The 23,400-nt window shown below is 47.8% G+C and overlaps 1 protein-coding gene across 1 annotated transcript in view; it reads left to right on the plus strand.

The window, feature by feature from the left end:
* Positions 1-2,529: 2,529 nt before the first annotated feature.
* The window catches only part of LOC135057214 (membrane-spanning 4-domains subfamily A member 8-like), a 106,373-nt gene continuing 85,502 nt past the window's right edge, over positions 2,530-23,400 (plus strand). The window contains exons 1-2 of the mRNA XM_063963107.1: positions 2,530-2,565; positions 3,468-3,623. Coding sequence (XP_063819177.1) covers positions 2,530-2,565; positions 3,468-3,623 — 192 coding nt within the window. The remainder of the gene's footprint in view (positions 2,566-3,467; positions 3,624-23,400) is intronic.

A 23,400-nucleotide genomic window follows, 5' to 3' on the forward strand; every position in this document is an offset into this window, starting at 1 on the left:
TGCAGATCTTCCTACGACAGTTATCCCGCAACCCTCTCAACACTGCCGTATAATCACAGTGGACTACTCCCGGCAAATTGCGGCGCTTCTTGTCCCTGTGAGCATCCTCGCTAAGCTGCTTGCATCTCTTCCTCTTCTCCTGCTGCCCTGCTGCCCTCTTAGTGTACTTCGTCGCACGCTTTTTTGCCCTAGTCGTGCTACTGACGTCGGGCGCTTGCGACGATAGGGATGAAGAAGAGGAGGAAGTGAGAGAACTGGAGCGCGCACTGGAGCCCGACGTCGACCGTTCGCCCTCACCTGACGCTGCCGACTGTTCGGACTGGGAGTCATCCGGTGTGGAAACTTCGAAATCTTCCTCATCGCTCACGTCCACCGCAACCTCACCACGATCACCTGAAAAAGATGACAAAGCACGGGACCCAGAAACCACTCCCGGGGCAAGCCTAGCACTCCGGGGCAAAGACATCCCCACCTCGCGCACGTGCTCCGCCCGTACCGGGCGGTGGCCCAACTGCGCCGCGGCCACCCCCAGGTCACGGCAAGCAAGCGCTATTCGCTGAGCCGCTGACCCCGTCTGCGTACCGGATGCCCTTGCTTCCGCGCGCTCGCCGGAATGCCTAGCTGTCTTCGGAGATGCGACTGCGTCCAATGGGCCCAATGCCGCCACCACCGTCGACAGGGCCGACGCCAAATCTCCGGAAGCCTCCTGACTTCCCCAGAAATCGCGGCCAGCACCGGCGGGAGCCCCCGCAGGTGCCGGCGCACGCCTCCTGGCCCATCGGCCGGCAGGCGCCGATAAGGGACCCATAGGCAAATGCCCAGCCTGGCCTTCTGGTAATCCGCTGGCCCCCTGACCACAATTGGCGTGGCCCCCCACCACTCATCTATTCTATCCTGCCCCTGCTGGCCCTCACTATCACTACTGTGCCTGCCACTGGCCCCCCGGCGCGTGCCCTCCCCCCGCAGGCCGGAGCTCTCTCCGTCTGCAGGGAAGGCACCTCTGCTGGGCTCCATGTTGCCGTGCCCTATCCTAGGACGCCCCCCCCCCCCCCCGCCGCTGCTCCCCGCCGGATTCCGGCTGTAAGGGAGGCAGCAGGGGAGACGTGTAACCCGGCGGCGCCGCTGGCTGAGAGCGCGGGCGTGCGCGACCCTCGTGCGCGTGGCCCGTCGCTTCCCGCCACCCTCCGTCCAGCTTCTTGGCCACCAGGGAGCACCGCCGGACAAGACCCCGCGACCTGCCGCTGCTCTCCGCCCACCCCGACCCCCTCGACCGGCATCACTCCGCGGCCGGGACAAGGGGGACTGGTGGGGAGATGGGATGGGAGCCCCTGTAGCCCGCCCGCGCGCGCCCGCGGGTGCCTGCTCCCGGCAACGGCGCCTCACACTCCAGAGGCGGAGGTGAAGTCCGATGCCCGGCCACCTCAGGTCGTCCCCCCCGGGCCCCCAGCCCCCCCCCCCCCGCCGCTCGCAGCCGGAGATTAACTCCGGCCCCGATACCTGGGGCAGGGAAGACCGGGTCCCTCCAGCCACCGCCGCGCGGGCACGCACGTCGCCGGACGAGGAACGAGCAGATGAGCCAGCAGGCACATTCGCGGGCCCAGCTCCACCGCCTTCAGAGCGGTAACGAGCTGGGGTCCCGGCAGAACGGAGGGGGCGAGAGGCGACCATTATCCCAATGGAAATGTGTGGTGAAAGGGGAGAGGAGGGTGAAGCTATAATACTTCATAGCAAACACCTGAATACTCTAACTAGCCTAGCTAACCACAAGTGAAATGCAATTTCAGAATCACTCACCAGAAGGCAAACCAGAAGTAAGAGGCCCTTAGCTAGCCTATACATCCCTATATATACTGATCCCTCCCCTCTCTACCATTGGCTGTACTTTTCATAACAATTAGGTCCACACCCCTCACAGGAGGTTTAACTCTCTCCATTCCTATGTCTGTCATTTCGCTCTCCAAAAGAGCACTAAACCACAAAAACTAGCATCTATCACAAAATAGAGCGATAAGCAAAGAAAAAAAAATATGTAGACATGAAAAAGCTGTAAAGAAAATAGAAAGTAAACAACAACAAAAAAAGCTATTGACTGAAAAGAGCAACTGTTGTCACACATAAAGAACAAGAACATGCTAACATGGATAATTGATACAATTTTCCCTTTACGTGTACTTTACATGTATACATACTGTACTATATCTTACACTTGCCCTTTGGACAGTTCACAGCACACCTTCCCTTGACTGTACAAAAATAAGACTATCAACTCTCTTGACCCCACAGTAAACAAGATCATACCAAGAAACTAAATATAAATCTTCCATCACTCAAAACCTCTACACTGTCGCATCACGGAAACCCCTACAGCATGCTAATTGCCGCTTGGATACACCTAAAAACTGGCTTAATTAAACCATCTAGATAATGTGCATGCAGTACACACAAGTTCTATATGTACACGCCCTTACCCACATTTTAACATTTCATATGACAAGGAAAAACCCATTTAGGCCTTGTAAAATTGTCACGATGGTGGTTGGCGGTGTTCCCAGTGGTGACACTGGGGTGAGTTTGGCAGTAGTACTTACACAGGAGTGCAGGGAGGAACGTAGAGTTTACTAGTTATTTCAAGTATCTTCCTGATAGCCTATGAGGAAATCCTGTAAATATACTATACAGGATTTCCTCATAGGCTATCAGGAAGATACTTGAAATAACTAGAATACACAGGTACTGGGCTGATACCAGCTAATACACAGGTACTAGGCTGAGACCAGCTAATACACAGGTACTGGGCTGAGACCAGCTAATACACAGGTACTAGGCTGAGACCAGCTAATACACAGGTACTGGGCTGAGACCAGCTAATACACAGCTACTGGGCTGATACTAGCTAATACACAGGTACTAGGCTGAGACCAGCTAATACACAGGTACTGGGCTGAGACCAGCTAATACACAGGTACTGGGCTGAGACCAGCTAATACACAGGTACTGGGCTGATACCAGCTAATACACAGGCACTGGGGTGGGACTAGCTAATGCACAGGTGCTGTGCTGAGATAAGTTAATGCACAGAAGACACACTGGAGACTGGCAGTGCTCCAGTACAGCAGGAATGATACTGGAACCACATATATAGCACTAACAACTGGCAGAGTCCTGGAATACACCAACAGCAGGTATGGCTGGAGACGAACTAGGATGTTGAAAGCTGGCTGGGACCAGTAGTTCCAAGAGTAGCACTGCTTCCAACAAGTCAGTTCATCAAATGTCATCAATTATACAAGAACTGTTTATCAGCAACTCCATGGATTGAGATTTGACGGTAACAAACAGGACTCAAGTCATCATGTGTGATGTCAGATGTTGGCTGGAGTGGTGCAAAGCACACCGGCTTTGGAGTCTGGAGTGATGAATCACACTTCACCATTTTACAGTCTGATGGATGTATCTGGGTTTGGCAGATGCCAGAAGAATGCTTTCAGTTTGAATGTCTCCTGCCATCCATACAGTTTGGTGGAGAAGGAATAATGGTCTGGAGATGTTTTCCATGGTTTGGCCTGGACGTCTTATTTCCAGTAAAAATCAATCTAAATGCTGCAGAAAACAATGACATTTTAGTGAATTGGTGGCAAAAGTTTGTAGAAAGGCCATTTCCTATTTGTTTTTTTTTTTTTTATGACTCTAAGGGGTAAATTTAATAAAGCTTCTAAAATAGAGAATTGGTGATGTTGCCCATAGCAACCAAAAAGGCAATAGAGAAATGATAGACATAATCTGATTGGTTGCTATGGGCAACATCATCAATTCTCTGTTTTAGAAGCTTTAGTAAAATTACCCCTCAGGGCAGTTGCGACCATCCTTGCATCTTTTGCAGCAATCGCATCTGAATGCTGCTACAAAGCCCTTCCCTGGTGTACATCCATGCACACGAATTGGAATGGACTGAGATGCCCACTTGCTATATGATGTATCTTTAGCTGTCGCACCATCAAAACTATGGTAGGTAAACTATGGTAGCCCTATGGTAGGTGGTTTCTCTGACTGAGTATTGCCTCCTATGTGAGTGGCTGGGGGTCTCTGTAAGCAACCTTTGGCTTCACTGGCCTTAACTGTGCCGGTCCCTGACTTCAACCACATAGATCCCTTTGGGATGAATTGGAATACCAATTGTGAGCCAGGCCATATCACACAACATTAGTGCCCATCCTTACTAATGATTTTAAGGTAAACGTATGTGAATCCTTGAAGCAATGTACCATGGGGATCATTCAGATCTGATCGCAGCTGTTCGTTTTCGCACAGCGGGCGATCAGATCCGAACTGCAAGTGCGTCACACGGCTGCAATTGGCATCGGCGCATTGAGACAGAATGGTGCGAAAAATCCATTCGCACAGGCGTTCGCAAGGAGATTGACAGGAAGAGGCCATTTGTGGGTGGAAACTGGCCGTTTACAGGGTGTGTCCGGAAAACCGCAGGCGGGCTCAGGCGTTTTCAGTTAGGGTGTCTGACGTCAGCTCCGGCCCCGATCAGCCTGTTGTGATAGCACGGGAAGAGTAAGGGCCTAATTCAGATCTGATTGCTGGGCAGCTATTTTTGCAGTCCTGCCATCAGATAGTCACCGCCTTCAGGGGGAGCGTTTTTTCTCTGTGCAAGTGTGCGATCGCATGTGTAGCAGAGCTACACAAACTGATTTTGTGCAGTCTCTGGCTCTGCGCAGCCCAGGACACAAGCTTAAGGGCCCTACACATTTAAAGATCCGTCGGCGAGCTGCCCGGCGGCGAATGCGGCCGACGGGAGACCCGGCGGCTGGGGGGAGGCAGTGACAGGGGGAATGAAGTTACTTCACTCCCCCCGTTACACGGCACCATAGAAGTGCAGGCAAATATGGACGAGATCGTCCATATTGGCCTGCATGCACAGCCGACGGGGCACCAGCGATGAACGAGCGCGGGGCCGCGCATCGTTCATCGCTGGTGACTCCACACTCAAAGATATGAAAGTTATCTTGTTCCATAATGAACGAGATCGTTCATATCTTTGAGGATTGTCGGCCAGTGTGTAGGGCCTATTAGCCGTGTTTTGCATGTTGTGACAAATTGACCAAAATAACAATGATGTAAGTGGACACATCTGTGTATCCCTGATTCAGGGACTGATTGCATGGGGGAAAAGACAATGAGGAAGCTCCAATTGGGAGCGAAACGCATCAGAGAAAGTGCCCTATTTGTGACCCAGTTGACACCATTCATTGTCCCTTAGTGGTGTGAACAATTGTGCATCGCTGCTGTTTGTGCTGACAAGCGGAAGAAGGGAGGACGCTATATGCGGCGGCTGGAAGACGGGAGCCTAATTAGCTGGCAGGCGCCTGCGGTGCGCCAAGCTCCGGGAGCCGGACATTATCCTCCAAAGCCGTAAGGTGTGTGCATCACAATTATGAGGTTATCAAGCGGGAGACGGAGGGCGCCAATTGCGGTGGCTGGAAAACGGGAGCACAATCAGTAAATAGGCGCTTGTGGTGCGCTGAGCCCCGGGTGCCTGACTTTATCCTCCGGACTTGTAAGACATCTCTCCCATTAGTGAGGACTTACTCCACTGTGAGCACACGGATAAATTACCTGCATTGGTAAAGAACTTTATTTATGCTTTATTATAAGGTATCCTATTCAAGGGACAATCTATAGCACACCGTACGGGACTGTCCTATTTAAGAATAAAATAAGGACATTAATATTTTTGCCATATTCGATTAGTCCACTGTGGTCAATCTAGAATTATAGATAGATGATCCACCTCTTATGCTTAATTATTATTATTATTATTTCTATGTTTTAGTGGGGGTTTTATATGCGCATATTAATTTTTTGATGCTAGTATTCTGTATATGATTGATTTTAAAGGTATTAAAATACTATAAAGTAATTAATGCATTGAGTAAATCCATGTCCTGTTGCCTCAATTTGATTCCATTAGCGCAAGGGGATATAGTATATTTGTTTGCAGTTTTACATCTGGTTTATATCAGGTGAAAATTTTTTATTGCCTATATCCACAAGCCAATTTACCCCCGCTGCTCTATGTGACTTTTGGGTTCTTATTAAGGTGTATAAATTAATATTTTTATTGAAGGTACTTGTATGTATGTGCGAGTTGGGTGTACGTGTGAATTTATATGTACACCTATTAGAGATGAGCGGGTTCGGTTCCTCGGAATTCGAACCCCCCCCGAACTTCAGCCTTTTTACACGGGTCCGAGGCAGACTCGGATCTTCCCGCCTTGCTCGGCTAACCCGAGCGCGCCCGAACGTCATCATCCCGCTGTCGGATTCTCACGAGGCTCGTATTCTATCGCGAGACTCGGATTCTATATAAGGAGCCGCGCGTCGCCGCCATTTTCACACGTGCATTGAGATTGATAGGGAGAGGACGTGGCTTGCGTCCTCTCCGTTAGAATAGATAGAGACACTAGAGTTGATTACTTAGTAATTTTGGGGAGCATTAGGAGTACTCAGAGTGCAGAGTTTTGCTGATAGTTATACTAGTGACCACCAGTTTTATTTATTATTTAATATAATCCGTTCTCTGCCTGAAAAAAAATGATACACAGTCACATACCATATCTGTGCTCAGCCTCAGTGTGCTGCATGATAATATCATCTATGTATATCTGACTGTGCTGAGTGCTCACTGCTCACACAGCTGAATTGTGGGGGAGACTGGGGTGCAGTTATAGCAGGAGTACAGTGCACACTTTTGCTGCCAGTGTGACTGACCAGTGACCACCAGTATATTGTCTGCCTGAAAAAGTTAAACACTCCTGTGGTGTTTTTTTATTTTTATTCTATAAACGCATTCTGCTGACAGTGTCCAGCAGGTCCGTCATTCATTATATTATATAAATATTTACCTGCAGTAGTGTTATATTTTTTTTGTTCATCTCTATCATCTTTATCATCTCTATATTAGCAGACGCAGTACGGTAGTCCACGGCTGTGGCTACCTCTGTGTCGTCAGTGCTCGTCCATAATTGTATACCTACCTGTGGTGGTTTTTTTTTTTCTATCTTCTTCATACTAGTAGTTTAGGAGTCTGCTGACAGTGTCCAGCAGGTCCGTCATTATATTATATATACCTGCAGTAGTGATATATATATATATTTTTTATATCATTATCATCTCTATACTAGCAGACGCAGTACGGTAGTCCACGGCTGTAGCTACCTCTGTGTCGTCAGTGCTCGTCCATAATTGTATACCTACCTGTGGTGGGTTTTTTTTTTCTATCTTCTTCATACTAGTAGTTTAGGAGTCTGCTGACAGTGTCCAGCAGGTCCGTCATTATATTATATATACCTGCAGTAGTGATATATATATATTTTTTATATCATTATCATCTCTATACTAGCAGACACAGTACGGTAGTCCACGGCTGTAGCTACGTCTGTGTCGTCAGTGCTCGTCCATAATTGTATACCTACCTGTGGTGGGTTTTTTTTTCTATCTTCTTCATACTAGTAGTTTAGGAGTCTGCTGACAGTGTCCAGCAGGTCTGTCATTATATTATATATACCTGCAGTAGTGATATAAATATATTTTTTATATCATTATCATCTCTATACTAGCAGACGCAGTACGGTAGTCCACGGCTGTGGCTACCTCTGTGTCGTCAGTGCTCGTCCATAAATGTATACCTACCTGTAGTGGGTTTTTTTTTTCTATCTTCTTCATACTAGTAGTTTAGGAGTCTGCTGACAGTGTCCAGCAGGTCCGTCATTATATTATATATACCTGCAGTAGTGATATATATATATATATATTTTATATCATTATCATCTCTATACTAGCAGACGCAGTACGGTAGTCCACGGCTGTGGCTACCTCTGTGTCGTCAGTGCTCGTCCATAATTGTATACCTACCTGTGGTGGGTTTTTTTTTTCTATCTTCTTCATACTAGTAGTTTAGGAGTCTGCTGACAGTGTCCAGCAGGTCCGTCATTATATTATATATACCTGCAGTAGTGATATATATATATTTTTTATATCATTATCATCTCTATACTAGCAGACGCAGTACGGTAGTCCACGGCTGTAGCTACCTCTGTGTCGTCAGTGCTCGTCCATAATTGTATACCTACCTGTGGTGGGTTTTTTTTTCTATCTTCTTCATACTAGTAGTTTAGGAGTCTGTTGACAGTGTCCAGCAGGTCCGTCATTATATTATATATACCTGCAGTAGTGATATATATATATTTTTTATATCATTATCATCTCTATACTAGCAGACGCAGTACGGTAGTCCACGGCTGTAGCTACCTCTGTGTCGTCAGTCACTCGTCATCCATAAGTATACTAGTATCCATCCATCTCCATTGTTTACCTGAGGTGCCTTTTAGTTGTGCCTATTAAAATATGGAGAACAAAAATGTTGAGGTTCCAAAAATAGGGAAAGATCAAGATCCACTTCCACCTCGTGCTGAAGCTGCTGCCACTAGTCATGGCCGAGACGATGAAATTCCATCAACGTCGTCTGCCAAGGCCGATGCCCAATGTCATAGTACAGAGCATGTAAAATCCAAAACACAAAATATCAGTAAAAAAAGGACTCAAAAATCTAAAATAAAATCGTCGGAGGAGAAGCGTAAACTTGCAAATATGCCATTTACCACACGGAGTGGCAAGGAACGGCTGAGGCCCTGGCCTATGTTCATGGCTAGTGGTTCAGCTTCACATGAGGATGGAAGCACTCAGCCTCTCGCTAGAAAAATGAAAAGACTTAAGCTGGCAAGAGCACAGCAAAGAACTGTGCGTTCTTCGAAATCACAAATCCACAAGGAGAGTCCAATTGTGTCGGTTGCGATGCCTGACCTTCACAACACTGGACGTGAAGAGCATGCGCCTTCCACCATTTGCACGCCCCCTGCAAGTGCTGGAAGGAGCACCCGCAGTCCAGTTCCTGATAGTCAGATTGAAGATGTCAGTGTTGAAGTACACCAGGATGAGGAGGATATGGGTGTTGCTGGCGCTGGGGAGGAAATTGACAAGGAGGATTCTAATGGTGAGGTGGTTTGTTTAAGTCAGGCACCCGGGGAGACACCTGTTGTCCGTGGGAGGAATATGGCCATTGACATGCCTGGTGAAAATACCAAAAAAATCAGCTCTTCGGTGTGGAAGTATTTCAACAGAAATGCGGACAACAGGTGTCAAGCCGTGTGTTGCCTTTGTCAAGCTGTAATAAGTAGGGGTAAGGACGTTAACCACCTCGGAACATCCTCCCTTATACGTCACCTGCAGCGCATTCATCATAAGTCAGTGACAAGTTCAAAAACTTTGGGCGACAGCGGAAGCAGTCCACTGACCAGTAAATCCCTTCCTCTTGTAACCAAGCTCATGCAAACCACCCCACCAACTCCCTCAGTGTCAATTTCCTCCTTCCCCAGGAATACCAATAGTCCTGCAGGCCATGTCACTGGCAATTCTGACGAGTCCTCTCCTGCCTGGGATTCCTCCGATGCATCCTTGAGTGTAACGCCTACTGCTGCTGGCGCTGCTGTTGTTGCTGCTGGGAGTCGATGGTCATCCCACAGGGGAAGTCGTAAGACCACTTTTACTACTTCCACCAAGCAATTGACTGTCCAACAGTCCTTTGCGAGGAAGATGAAATATCACAGCAGTCATCCTGCTGCAAAGCGGATAACTGAGGCCTTGGCATCCTGGGCGGTGAGAAACGTGGTTCCGGTATCCATCATTACTGCAGAGCCAACTATAGACTTGATTGAGGTACTGTGTCCCCGGTACCAAATACCATCTAGGTTCCATTTCTCTAGGCAGGCGATACCGAAAATGTACACAGACCTCAGAAAAAGACTCACCAGTGTCCTAAAAAATGCAGTTGTACCCAATGTCCACTTAACCACGGACATGTGGACAAGTGGAGCAGGGCAGACTGAGGACTATATGACTGTGACAGCCCACTGGGTAGATGTATTGACTCCCGCCGCAAGAACAGCAGCGGCGGCACCAGTAGCAGCATCTCGCAAACGCCAACTCTTTCCTAGGCAGGCTACGCTTTGTATCACCGCTTTCCAGAATACGCACACAGCTAAAAACCTCTTACGGCAACTGAGGAAGATCATCGCAGAATGGCTTACCCCAATTGGACTCTCCTGTGCATTTGTGGCATCGGACAACGCCAGCAATAATAAGAATTTACTTACCGATAATTCTATTTCTCGGAGTCCGTAGTGGATGCTGGGGTTCCTGAAAGGACCATGGGGAATAGCGGCTCCGCAGGAGACAGGGCACAAAAGTAAAGCTTTACGATCAGGTGGTGTGCACTGGCTCCTCCCCCTATGACCCTCCTCCAAGCCTCAGTTAGGTACTGTGCCCGGACGAGCGTACACAATAAGGAAGGATTTATGAATCCCGGGTAAGACTCATACCAGCCACACCAATCACACCGTACAACCTGTGATATAAACCCAGTTAACAGTATGATAACAGAAGAGCCTCTAAAAGATGGCTCCCTACAACAATAACCCGAATTAGTTAACAATAACTATGTACAATTATTGCAGATAATCCGCACTTGGGATGGGCGCCCAGCATCCACTACGGACTCCGAGAAATAGAATTATCGGTAAGTAAATTCTTATTTTCTCTATCGTCCTAGTGGATGCTGGGGTTCCTGAAAGGACCATGGGGATTATACCAAAGCTCCCAAATGGGCGGGAGAGTGCGGATGACTCTGCAGCACCGAATGAGAGAACTCCAGGTCCTCCTTAGCCAGAGTATCAAATTTGTAAAATTTTACAAACGTGTTCTCCCCTGACCACGTAGCTGCTCGGCAAAGTTGTAATGCCGAGACCCCTCGGGCAGCCGCCCAAGATGAGCCCACCTTCCTTGTGGAGTGGGCCTTTACAGATTTAGGCTGTGGCAGGCCTGCCACAGAATGTGCAAGTTGGATTGTGCTACAGATCCAACGAGCAATCGTCTGCTTAGACGCAGGAGCACCCATCTTGTTGGGTGCATACAATATAAACAACGAGTCAGATTTTCTGACTCCAGCAGTCCTTGCAATATATATTTTCAATGCTCTGACAACATCCAGTAACTTGGAGTCCTCCAAGTCACTTGTAGCCGCAGGCACTACAATAGGCTGGTTCAGATGAAATGCTGACACCACCTTAGGGAGAAAATGCGGACGAGTCCGCAGTTCTGCCCTGTCCGAATGGAAAATCAGATATGGGCTTTTGTAAGATAAAGCTGCCAGTTCTGACACTCTCCTGGCCGAAGCCAGGGCTAGTAGCATGGTCACTTTCCATGTGAGATATTTCAAATCCACATTATTTAGTGGTTCAAACCAATGAGATTTGAGAAAGTCCAAAACAACATTGAGATCCCACGGTGCCACTGGGGGCACCACAGGAGGCTGTATATGCAGCACTCCCTTAACAAAAGTCTGGACTTCAGGAACTGAAGCCAATTCTTTCTGGAAGAAAATCGACAGGGCCGAAATTTGAACCTTAATAGATCCCAATTTGAGACCCATAGACAATCCTGATTGCAGGAAATGTAGGAATCGACCCAGTTGAAATTCCTCCGTCGGAGCACTCCGATCCTCGCACCACGCAACATATTTTCGCCAAATGCGGTGATAATGTTGCGCGGTTACTTCCTTCCGTGCTTTAATCAAAGTAGGAATGACTTCTTCCGGCATGCCTTTTTCCTTTAGGATCCGGCGTTCAACCGCCATGCCGTCAAACGCAGCCGCGGTAAGTCTTGAAACAGACAGGGACCCTGCTGAAGCAAGTCCCTTCTCAGAGGTAGAGGCCACGGATCTTCCGTGATCATCTCTTGAAGTTCCGGGTACCAAGTTCTTCTTGGCCAATCCGGAACCACTAGTATCGTTCTTACGCCTCTTTGCCGTATAATTCTCAATACTTTTGGTATGAGAGGCAGAGGAGGAAACACATATACCGACTGGTACACCCAAGGCGTTACCAGCGCGTCCACAGCTATTGCCTGCGGATCTCTTGACCTGGCGCAATACCTGTCCAGTTTTTTGTTGAGGCGAGACGCCATCATGTCCACCATTGGTCTTTCCCAACGGGTTACCAGCATGTGGAAAACTTCTGGATGAAGTCCCCACTCTCCCGGGTGAAGGTCGTGTCTGCTGAGGAAGTCTGCTTCCCAGTTGTCCACTCCCGGGATGAACACTGCTGACAGTGCTATCACATGATTTTCCGCCCAGCGAAGAATCCTTGCAGCTTCTGCCATTGCACTCCTGCTTCTTGTGCCGCCCTGTCTGTTCACATGGGCGACTGCCGTGATGTTGTCCGACTGGATCAACACCGGCTTTCCCTGAAGCAGAGGTTCTGCCTGGCTTAGAGCATTGTAGATTGCTCTTAGTTCCAGAATGTTTATGTGAAGAGACGTTTCCAGGCTCGTCCACACTCCCTGGAAGTTTCTTCCTTGTGTGACGGCTCCCCAGCCTCTCAGGCTGGCGTCCGTGGTCACCAGGATCCAATCCTGTATGCCGAATCTGCGGCCCTCCAATAGATGAGCACTCTGTAACCACCACAGAAGAGATACCCTTGTCCTTGGAGACAGGGTTATCCGCTGGTGCATCTGAAGATGCGACCCTGACCATTTGTCCAACAGATCCCTCTGGAAAATTCTTGCGTGGAATCTGCCGAATGGAATTGCTTCGTAAGAAGCCACCATTTTTCCCAGGACTCTTGTGCATTGATGTACAGACACCTTTCCTGGTTTTAGGAGGTTCCTGACAAGCTCGGATAACTCCTTGGCTTTTTCCTCCGGGAGAAAAACCTTTTTCTGAACCGTGTCCAGAATCATCCCTAGGAACAACAGACGTGTTGTCGGAATTAACTGGGATTTTGGAATATTCAGAATCCACCCGTGCTGTTTTAGCACTTCTTGAGACAGTGCTAATCCCATCTCTAGCTGTTCTCTGGACCTTGCCCTTATTAGGAGATCGTCCAAGTATGGGATAATTAATACGCCTTTTCTTCGAAGAAGAATCATCATCTCGGCCATTACCTTGGTAAAGACCCGAGGTGCCGTGGACAATCCGAACGGCAGCGTCTGAAACTGATAGTGACAGTTCTGTACGACGAACCTGAGGTACCCCTGGTGTGAGGGGTAAATTGGAACGTGGAGATACGCATCCTTGATGTCCAAGGATACCATAAAGTCCCCTTCTTCCAGGTTCGCTATCACTGCTCTGAGTGACTCCATCTTGAACTTGAACTTCTTTATGTACAGGTTCAAGGACTTCAGATTTAGAATAGGTCTTACCGAGCCATCCGGCTTCGGTACCACAAATAGAGTGGAATAATACCCCTTTCCTTGTTGTAAAAGAGGTACCTTGACTATCACCTGCTGAGAGTACAGCTTGTGAATGGCTTCCAAGACCGTCACCCTGTCGGAGGGGGACATTGGTAAAGCAGACTTCAGGAAACTGGGAGGTGGATTCGTCTCTAGTTCTAACCTGTACCCCTGAGATATTATCTGCAGGATCCAGGGATCTACCTGCGAGTGAGCCCACTGCGCGCTGAAATTCTTGAGACGACCCCCCACCGCCCCCGAGTCCGCTTGAGAAGCCCCAGCGTCATGCTGAGGCTTTTGTAGAAGCGGGGGAGGGCTTCTGTTCCTGGGAAGGAGCTGCCTGTTGCTGTCTCTTCCCCCTTCCTCTGCCTCGTGGCAGATATGAATATCCCTTTGCTCTCTTGTTTTTAAAGGAACGAAAGGGCTGCGGTTGAAAAGTCGGTGTCTTTTTCTGTTGGGGAGTGACTTGAGGTAAAAAGGTGGATTTCCCGGCTGTAGCCGTGGCCACCAAATCCGATAGACCGACTCCAAATAACTCCTCCCCTTTATACGGCAAAACTTCCATATGCCGTTTTGAGTCCGCATCGCCTGACCACTGTCGCGTCCATAAACTTCTTCTGGCCGAAATGGACATAGCACTTACCCGTGATGCCAGTGTGGAGATATCCCTCTGTGCATCACGCATATAAAGAAAAGCATCCTTTATTTGCTCTAAAGACAGTAAAACATTGTCCCTATCCAGGGTATCAATATTTTCAATCAGGGACTCTGACCAAGCTACCCCAGCACTGCACATCCAGGCTGTCGCTATAGCTGGTCGTAGTATAACACCTGTATGTGTGTATATACTTTTTTGGATATTTTCCATCCTCCTATCTGCTGGATCTTTAAGTGCGGCCGTCTCAGGAGAGGGTAACGCCACTTGTTTTGATAAGCGTGTGAGCGCCTTGTCCACCCTAGGAGGTGTTTCCCAGCGCGCCCTAACCTCTGGCGGGAAAGGGTATAAAGCCAATAACTTCTTTGAAATTAGCATTTTTTTATCGGGGGCAACCCACGCTTCATCACACACCTCATTTAATTCTTCTGATTCAGGAAAAACTATAGGTAGTTTTTTCACACCCCACATAATACCCTGTTTAGTGGTACCTGTAGTATCAGCTATATGTAACGCCTCCTTCATTGCCAAAATCATATAACGTGTGGCCCTACTGGAAAATACGGTTGATTCGTCACCGTCACCACTAGAATCAGTGCCTGTGTCTGGGTCTGTGTCGACCGACTGAGGCAAAGGGCGTTTTACAGCCCCTGATGGTGTTTGAGGCGCCTGGACAGGCACTAATTGATTGTCCGGCCGTCTCATGTCGTCAAACGACTGCTTTAGCGTGTTGACACTATCCCGTAATTCCATAAATAAAGGCATCCATTCTGGTGTCGACCCCCTAGGAGGTGACATCCCCATATTTGGCAATTGCTCCGCCTCCACACCAATATCGTCCTCATACATGTCGACACACACGTACCGACACACAGCAGACACACAGGGAATGCTCTTAACGAAGACAGGACCCCACCAGCCCTTTGGGGAGACAGAGGGAGAGTTTGCCAGCACACACCAAAAGCGCTATATATGACAGGGATAGCCTTATAATAAGTGCTCCCTGTATAGCTGCTTTAATAATATATTTTTGCCACAATTTTGCCCCCCCCTCTCTTTTTTACCCTGTTTCTGTAGTGCAGTGCAAGGGAGAGCCTGGGAGCCGTCCTGACCAGCGGAGCTGTGTAAGGAAAATGGCGCTGTGTGCTGAGGAGATAGGCCCCGCCCCTTTTTCGGCGGGCTCGTCTCCCGCTCTTTAGTGGATTCTGGCAGGGGTTAAATATCTCCATATAGCCCCCGGAGGCTATATGTGAGGTATTTTTAGCCAAATTAGGTTTTCATTTGCCTCCCAGGGCGCCCCCCTCCCAGCGCCCTGCACCCTCAGTGACTGCCGTGTGAAGTGTGCTGAGAGGAAAATGGCGCACAGCTGCAGTGCTGTGCGCTACCTTTAGAAGACTGAGGAGTCTTCTGCCGCCGATTCTGGACCTCTTCTCGTTTCAGCATCTGCAAGGGGGCCGGCGGCGAGGCTCCGGTGACCATCCAGGCTGTACCTGTGATCGTCCGTCTGGAGCTAATGTCCAGTAGCCAAGAAGCCAATCCATCCTGCACGCAGGTGAGTTCACTTCTTCTCCCCTAAGTCCCTCGTTGCAGTGATCCTGTTGCCAGCAGGACTCACTGTAAAATAAAAAACCTAAGCTAAACTTTTCTAAGCAGCTCTTTAGGAGAGCCACCTAGATTGCACCCTTCTCGGCCGGGCACAAAAATCTAACTGAGACTTGGAGGAGGGTCATAGGGGGAGGAGCCAGTGCACACCACCTGATCGTAAAGCTTTACTTTTGTGCCCTGTCTCCTGCGGAGCCGCTATTCCCCATGGTCCTTTCAGGAACCCCAGCATCCACTAGGACGATAGAGAAATTGTGTGTGCATTAAATATGGGCAAATTCCAGCACGTCCCATGTTTTGCACATACCTTGAATTTGGTGGTGCAGAATTATTTAAAAAACGAGAGGGGCGTGCAAGAGATGCTGTCGGTGGCCAGAAGAATTGCGGGACACTTTCGGCGTACAGGCACCACGTACAGAAGACTGGAGCAACACCAAAAACGCCTGAACCTGCCCTGCCATCATCTGAAGCAAGAAGTGGTAACGAGGTGGAATTCAACCCTCTATATGCTTCAGAGGTTGGAGGAGCAGCAAAAGGCCATTCAAGCCTATACAACTGACCACGATATAGGAGGTGGAATGCCCCTGTCTCAAGCGCAGTGGAGAATGATTTCAACGTTGTGCAAGGTTCTGCAACCTTTTGAACTTGCCACACGTGAAGCCAGCCTGAGTCAGGTCATTCCCCTCATCAGGCTTTTGCAGAAGAAGCTGGAGACATTGAAGGAGGAGCTAACACTGAGCGATTCCGCTAGGCATGTGGGACTTGTGGATGGAGCCCTTCATTCGCTTAACAAGGATTCACGGGTGGTCAATCTGTTGAAATCAGAGCACTACATTTTGACCACCGTGCTCGATCCTAGATTTAAAACCTACGTTGTATCTCTCTTTCCGGCAGACACAAGTCTGCAGGGGTTCAAAGAACTGCTGGTGAGAAAATTGTCAAGTCAAGCGGAACGCGACCTGTCAACATCTCCTCCTTCACATTCTCCCGCAACTGGGGGTGCGAGGAAAAGGCTCAGAATTCTGAGCCCACCCGCTGGCAGTGATGCAGGGCAGTCTGGAGCGACTGCTGATGCTGACATCTGGTCCGGACTGAAGGACCTGACAACGATTACGGACATGTCGTCTACTGTCACTGCATATGATTCTCTCACCATTGAAAGAATGGTGGAGGATTATATGAGTGACCGCATCCAAGTAGGCATGTCAGACAGTCCGTACGTATACTGGCAGGAAAAAGAGGCAATTTGGAGGCCCTTGCACAAACTGGCTTTATTCTACCTAAGTTGCCCTCCCACAAGTGTGTACTCCGAAAGAGTGTTTAGTGCCGCCGCTCACCTTGTCAGCAATCGGCGTACGAGGTTACTTCCAGAAAATGTGGAGAAGATGATGTTCATTAAAATGAATTATAATCAATTCCTCCATGGAGACATTCACCAGCAGCAATTGCCTCCACAAAGTACACAGGGAGCTGTGATGGTGGATTCCAGTGGGGACGAATTGATAATCTGTGAGGAGGGGGATGTACACGGTGATGAATCGGAGGATGATGATGAGGTGGACATCTTGCCTCTGTAGAGCCAGTTTGTGCAAGGAGAGATTAATTGCTTCTTTTTTGGTGGGGGTCCAAACCAACCCGTCATTTCAGTCACAGTCGTGTGGCAGACCCTGTCACTGAAATGATGGGTTGGTTAAAGTGTGCATGTCCTGTTTATACAACATAAGGGTGGGTGGGAGGGCCCAAGGACAATTCCATCTTGCACCTCTTTTTTCTTTCATTTTTCTTTGCGTCATGTGCTGTTTGGGGAGTGTTTTTTGGAAGGGCCATCCTGCGTGACACTGCAGTGCCACTCCTAGATGGGCCAGATGTTTGTGTCGGCCACTAGGGTCACTTATCTTAGTCACACAGCTACCTCATTGCGCCTCATTTTTTTCTTCTTTGCGTCATGTGCTGTTTGGGGAGTATTTTTTGGAAGGGCCATCCGGCCTGACACTGCAGTGCCACTCCTAGATGGGCCAGGTGTTTGTGTCGGCCACTAGGGTCGCTTAACTTACTCACACAGCTACCTCATTGCGCCTCTTTTTTTCTTCTTTGCGTCATGTGCTGTTTGGGGAGTGTTTTTTGGAAGGGCCATCCTGCGTGACACTGCAGTGCCACTCCTAGATGGGCCAGGTGTTTGTGTCGGCCACTAGGGTCGCTTATCTTAGTCACACAGCTACCTCATTGCGCCTCTTTTTTTTCTTCTTTGCGTCATGTGCTGTTTGGGGAGTATTTTTTGGAAGGGCCATCCGGCCTGACACTGCAGTGCCACTCCTAGATGGGCCAGGTGTTTGTGTCGGCCACTTGGGTCGCTGAGCTTAGTCATCCAGCGACCTCTGTGCAAATTTTAGGACTAAAAATAATATTGTGAGGTGTTCAGAATAGACTGAAAATGAGTGGAAATTATGGTTATTGAGGTTAATAATACTTTGGGATCAAAATGACCCCCAAATTCTATGATTGAAGCTGTTTTTTAGGGTTTTTTGAAAAAAACACCCGAATCCAAAAGACACCCGAATCCGACAAAAAAAATTCGGTGAGGTTTTGCCAAAACGCGTTCGAACCCAAAACACGGCCACGGAACCGAACCCAAAACCAAAACACAAAACCCGAAAAATTTCCGGTGCACATCTCTAACACCTATACGTGTAGATCAGGGCTGGCCAAACCAGTCCTCGAGATCTACCAACAGTTCACATTTTCCAGACTACCTAGCTGGTGGACAGGTGTAGTCATTACTAAGTAAGATGTGCTGCATTCATTCCTAACTGACAATTCTACAGATCTCCAGGAGGCCTGGAAAACATGAACTGTTGGTAGATCTCGAGGACCGGTTTGGCCAGCCCTGGTGTAGATACATAACTATATACAGATTTTGTGATTAGCGCCAGACACAGTTAGTGGTTTTTGAAATATTAGATTAACTGTGCTGCTATTTATGTTTCTTCCATAGTCATTTTTGGAACTGACCTCAGCAATGAATGAAATCAGCACTCCCAGCTTTGAGTCCATTCAGTATGATAGCGCACCTCCATTGTATTCTACCAACACTACTGTACCACTGAGCAATGTGCCTGCTGTTTCACCCACTGATCAACCATGGGATGAGTTTCCCCCTCCTCCAGCATATGATAGCCTTCCTGATTTACCAATATGGAGCATCTCCCTGACTGTTCCAACAGCAAACACCTTGTCTAGTGTTCAGCAATGGAATGTTCATAGCACAACTTCTACTTCTGTTCTACACCAAAGCTCAACCAATGGGTTTTCTGAAGCAACGGCTACTCTCCGCAAGCGCAAATTTCAGAGATGGAAACAAGCATATGTGGCAGTTAGTATTATTATTATTATTATTATTATTATTATTATTATTATTATTTTATAACTCCAACATTGACAAATTATTTTAAATCAATTTTCAAACTGTTTAACATTGTTGTTTTTGCTTTTATTAGATAGTAATTTACTGTATACATTGCTATAATGTTAGTATAAACAGTGGGTTCAGATGTCATCACTTTTGTGTTTGTTAGGGAACCTTGGGGTTGGTTTGTCACAGATTGGAGAGAGATAAAGTACCAACCAATCAGCTCCTGTAATTTTTCAAACTCAGGGGTAAATGTATGAAGCAGTGATAAGAGTGGAGAAGTGAGCCAGTGGAGAAGTTGCCCATGGCAACCAATCAGCACTGAAGTAACATTTATAATTTGCATACTGTACATTTGTACGGAGCAGCTGATTGGTTGCCATGGACAACTTCTCCACTGGCTCACTTCTCTACTCTTATCACTGCTTCATACATTTACACCTCAGTCTGTAAAATGACAGGAGTTGAGTGGTTGGTACTTTAACTTTCTCCACTTACAGTAGTATCTTTCCATGCTTTGATAAAACTTCCCCCTTTAGTATTATATGAAACATCCACACCTACAGTAAATAGTAATGAGTACTGGATGTCAAATTGGCCTTCTGTGACCTGTATTAAAATTCACAACCTACAGTATAGGCCCATGTTTTAGAATTTAGATAATAATAATAATAATAATGCCTCATTGACTTCTAATAGCTATATAATCCATGCCATTTACAGTAGGTAGTGCATTATTTCATATACAGTATACTGTAATACGCATACATTTAGTGTTGATTTCCTGTAACTAATAATTATACAGATAGTGTGCTCTGACATCAGAATGCAGAGATTGTACACTTTACTTTCAGTAGATGTTCATACTGGTCAGGAGATGTACTAGGGCTACCATATTTACGCTAACCTCCTAGTTCCATCATAGTCTGAGAGCATGGGAGGATTGAAAGGTCGACAGAGTCAGGGTCAAAAGGTATACATGAAAAAGGTCAACACATATGATGGACACATGTTTTTTAATGTTTTTACATCCTTTGTTGCATTTATTATCCCTGTAACAAACGTGCGGGAAGCGAAGCGAGCATATACAGTACAGCTGAACTGTCAAAGTCATTTCAGTTAGCCAGGGCCAGAGGCCAGTGAGGAGCTTAAAGAAAATGGTGGAAATTTCGGAACTTGAACAGTGGTTCATTTTTGGTTATAAGGTTATTTGTTTGTTACCAGTTATTTTTATAGCGCACATATATTCCGCGGCACTTTATAGAGAATATTTAGCCATTCACATCCGTCCCTGCCCCAGTGAAGCTTACAATCTATATTCCCTACCACATGTACATACACAATTACATGCTAGGGTTCATTTTATTGGGAGCCAATTAACCTACTGTACCAGTACATTTTTAGATTGTGAGAGGAAACACACGCAAGTTCAGGGAGAATATACAGACACACAGTTAGGGCCATGGCGGGAATCAAACCCATGATCTCAGTGGTGTGAGGCAGTAATGCTAACCATTGGAGGTACCGCAAGTGGACATTCTTGAGAGATAACGGGGGTGACAAGCCAGATGCGAGCGCGTCACGGATAGTAACTGCATCTAAAGAAGCAATTGTGCCGATACTGGAGGCAATGCTCAGACGGAGAAACAGCACCTCCATTGGGCTGGTGTAATCTTCGATGTTGCAACCAATGGTGCATCTTAGTATGTGCCACCACCACCAAATAGCTCCATTGCCAGGTTTTAGTAGGATGACAATCCGTGCACTTCAGAATCCGGTCCATTGGGTATATATAAGCAAGCACCTCACAATGATACAGCTTTGTGAAATATAATTGACCGCAGTTAAATGTGAAATAAAGTTCAAAAATACAACTAATAAAGTTATAGTTGTTGAGGTCTATGACATTGAGAAGAATTTTTAAACTTGTAATTATTCATGTAATTTGTAGATAGATTAAACATGTTGTTCAGCACCTGCATTAAAAAATGCAAGACACAAATCTACACCTGCAAAATTGCAGTACAGCAATAGTTTCCAAAAGCGGTCCTCAAGGTACCTCAACAGTCCAGGTCCAGTGCTTAGTCTCAGGTGAGTTAATTAGTACAGTACCTCAGTCAGTTTGATTATAGCATCTGTGCACAACCTGAGATATCCCTAAAACCTGGACTGTTGGAGTGCCAAGAGAACTATGGTTGGGAACCACTGAAGTACAGTGTATGCTGTAAGTGCAGGCGCATCAAAAGTATGCTTAGCATGCATAGATAGTGGACATGACCATAGTAAAGTCAACTTGATGGTGATGACTGCCATATTATTTAGTGCTTAAATTAAGACATATTAATACCTCTCTTTTACACACCCACCCCCCAATCACAAGTAAGTGACCAGCCACCAGTGCTGTATCTAGGGCAGGTTACTGTTAAAGTATGGTAACAACAAACGTAGAGTCCTCTAGAGTCCTCCTACAAGAGCAGGAATCAGTCCAGAGTTCACTTGGCAGGTTGGGTCATACTACAACAGGGAGGGTTCCTCTGTCATGATGTGAACTAGTCCCAGTCACTAGGGGAATTGCGCCCACAAGAAGTCCAGCCATTATGTGGTCCCATGCAGAGTAGTACTGTGGCTCTTTCCATCATCTCTGGTGCCATGTGTACCAGTGCAATAGAGAAAAAAAAAACCATGAAATACTATTTAAGCACGTTCTGCAAGACATGGCAGCTGTTGAATGTGTGGGCATGCTGATGCTTGCTTGAACTTTTGGAATGAAAAGTACCACCATGACTCTGGTAGCCCCAGAACATGCAGTTCCAAAAAGGTGTCAAATAGGATTCCAAAAACAGAGTCACTGAATTAAAAATCTTTAAACTGCACTTTTGTCTTTCATTGTGTAACTTCATAGGGAATCTCGTTTCAAAAATAATCCAAAGGAAAATTAAATAACACCACGTTATGACTGCATCTAGCTCCTAGGCAGTAGCGGCTCTTGCCACGGGCAAGCAGGCTTTTTGCCTGGGGCGCCGCTATCCTGAGGGCACCGCAGCCGCTGCCATGGCAAGAGCTGCTACTGGTGCCGCGTGGTGCGCCTGACATCATCGCGCACCACGCGGCATTGTGGGAGCGGCCGCAGACGCTAGAGGTCATAATTGATCTCTAGTGTCTGTGCAGTGTGCGGCGCTATGGGAGAGACATCTCTCCCATAGATCCGAGGAGCGATGGCCAGAGACGGAGGACAGCAGCAGCGGTCGGGAAGCAGAAGTTTTTTTTCTAAGCATCTACTAGGGGCACATCTACTGAGGGCACAGCTACAGGGGGCACAGCTACAGGGGAAAAACTACTGGGTGCACATCTACTGAGGGCACAGATACAGGGGCAAAACTACTGTGGGCACAACTACAGAGGGCACAGCTACTGGGTGCACAGCTACAGGGGGCAAAACTACTGGGGGCACAGCTACAGGGGGCATAACTCTACTTGGGGCACAACTACAGGGGGCACAACTAGAGGGGGCATAACTGTGACCACGCCCCTTCCCTATGAAGCCACGGCCCTATTTTTTGCCGCGCACCTATGGCACGCACTAACCCTTTTCTCTGACGTCCTAGTGGATGCTGGGACTCCGTCAGGACCATGGGGAATAGCGGCTCCGCAGGAGACAGGGCACAAAATTTTAAAAGTTTGACCACTAGGTGGTGTGTACTGGCTCCTCCCCCTATGACCCTCCTCCAAGCCTCAGTTAGGTTTTTGTGCCCGTCCGAGCAGGGTGCAATCTAGGTGGCTCTCCTAAAGAGCTGCTTAGAAAAAGTTTGTTAGGTTTTTTATTTTCAGTGAGTCCTGCTGGCAACAGGCTCACTGCAACGAGGGACTTAGGGGAGAAGAAGTGAACTCACCTGCGTGCAGGATGGATTTGCTTCTTAGGCTACTGGACACTAGCTCCAGAGGGACGATCACAGGTACAGCCTGGATGGGTCACCGGAGCCGCGCCGCCGACCCCCTTGCAGATGCCGAATAGAGAAGAGGTCCAGAAACCGGCGGCAGAAGACGTCTCAGTCTTCATGAGGTAGCGCACAGCACTGCAGCTGTGCGCCATTGCTCTCCGCACACTTCACACCAGCGGTCACTGAGGGTGCAGGGCGCTGGGGGGGGCGCCCTGGGCAGCAATGTAATATACCTATTCTGGCTAAAATATATCACATATAGCCCCTGGGGCTATATGGATGTATTTAACCCCTGCCAGGTTCCAAAAAAACCGGGAGAAGAAGCCCGCCGAAAAGGGGGCGGGGCCTATTCTCCTCAGCACACAGCGCGATTTTCCTGCCCAGCTCCGCTGCGAGGAAGGCTCCCAGGACTCTCCCCTGCACTGCACTACAGAAACAGGGTAAAAACA

This window comes from Pseudophryne corroboree, chromosome 3, assembly GCF_028390025.1.
Source record: "Pseudophryne corroboree isolate aPseCor3 chromosome 3, aPseCor3.hap2, whole genome shotgun sequence".
Taxonomy (NCBI): Eukaryota; Metazoa; Chordata; class Amphibia; order Anura; family Myobatrachidae; genus Pseudophryne; species Pseudophryne corroboree.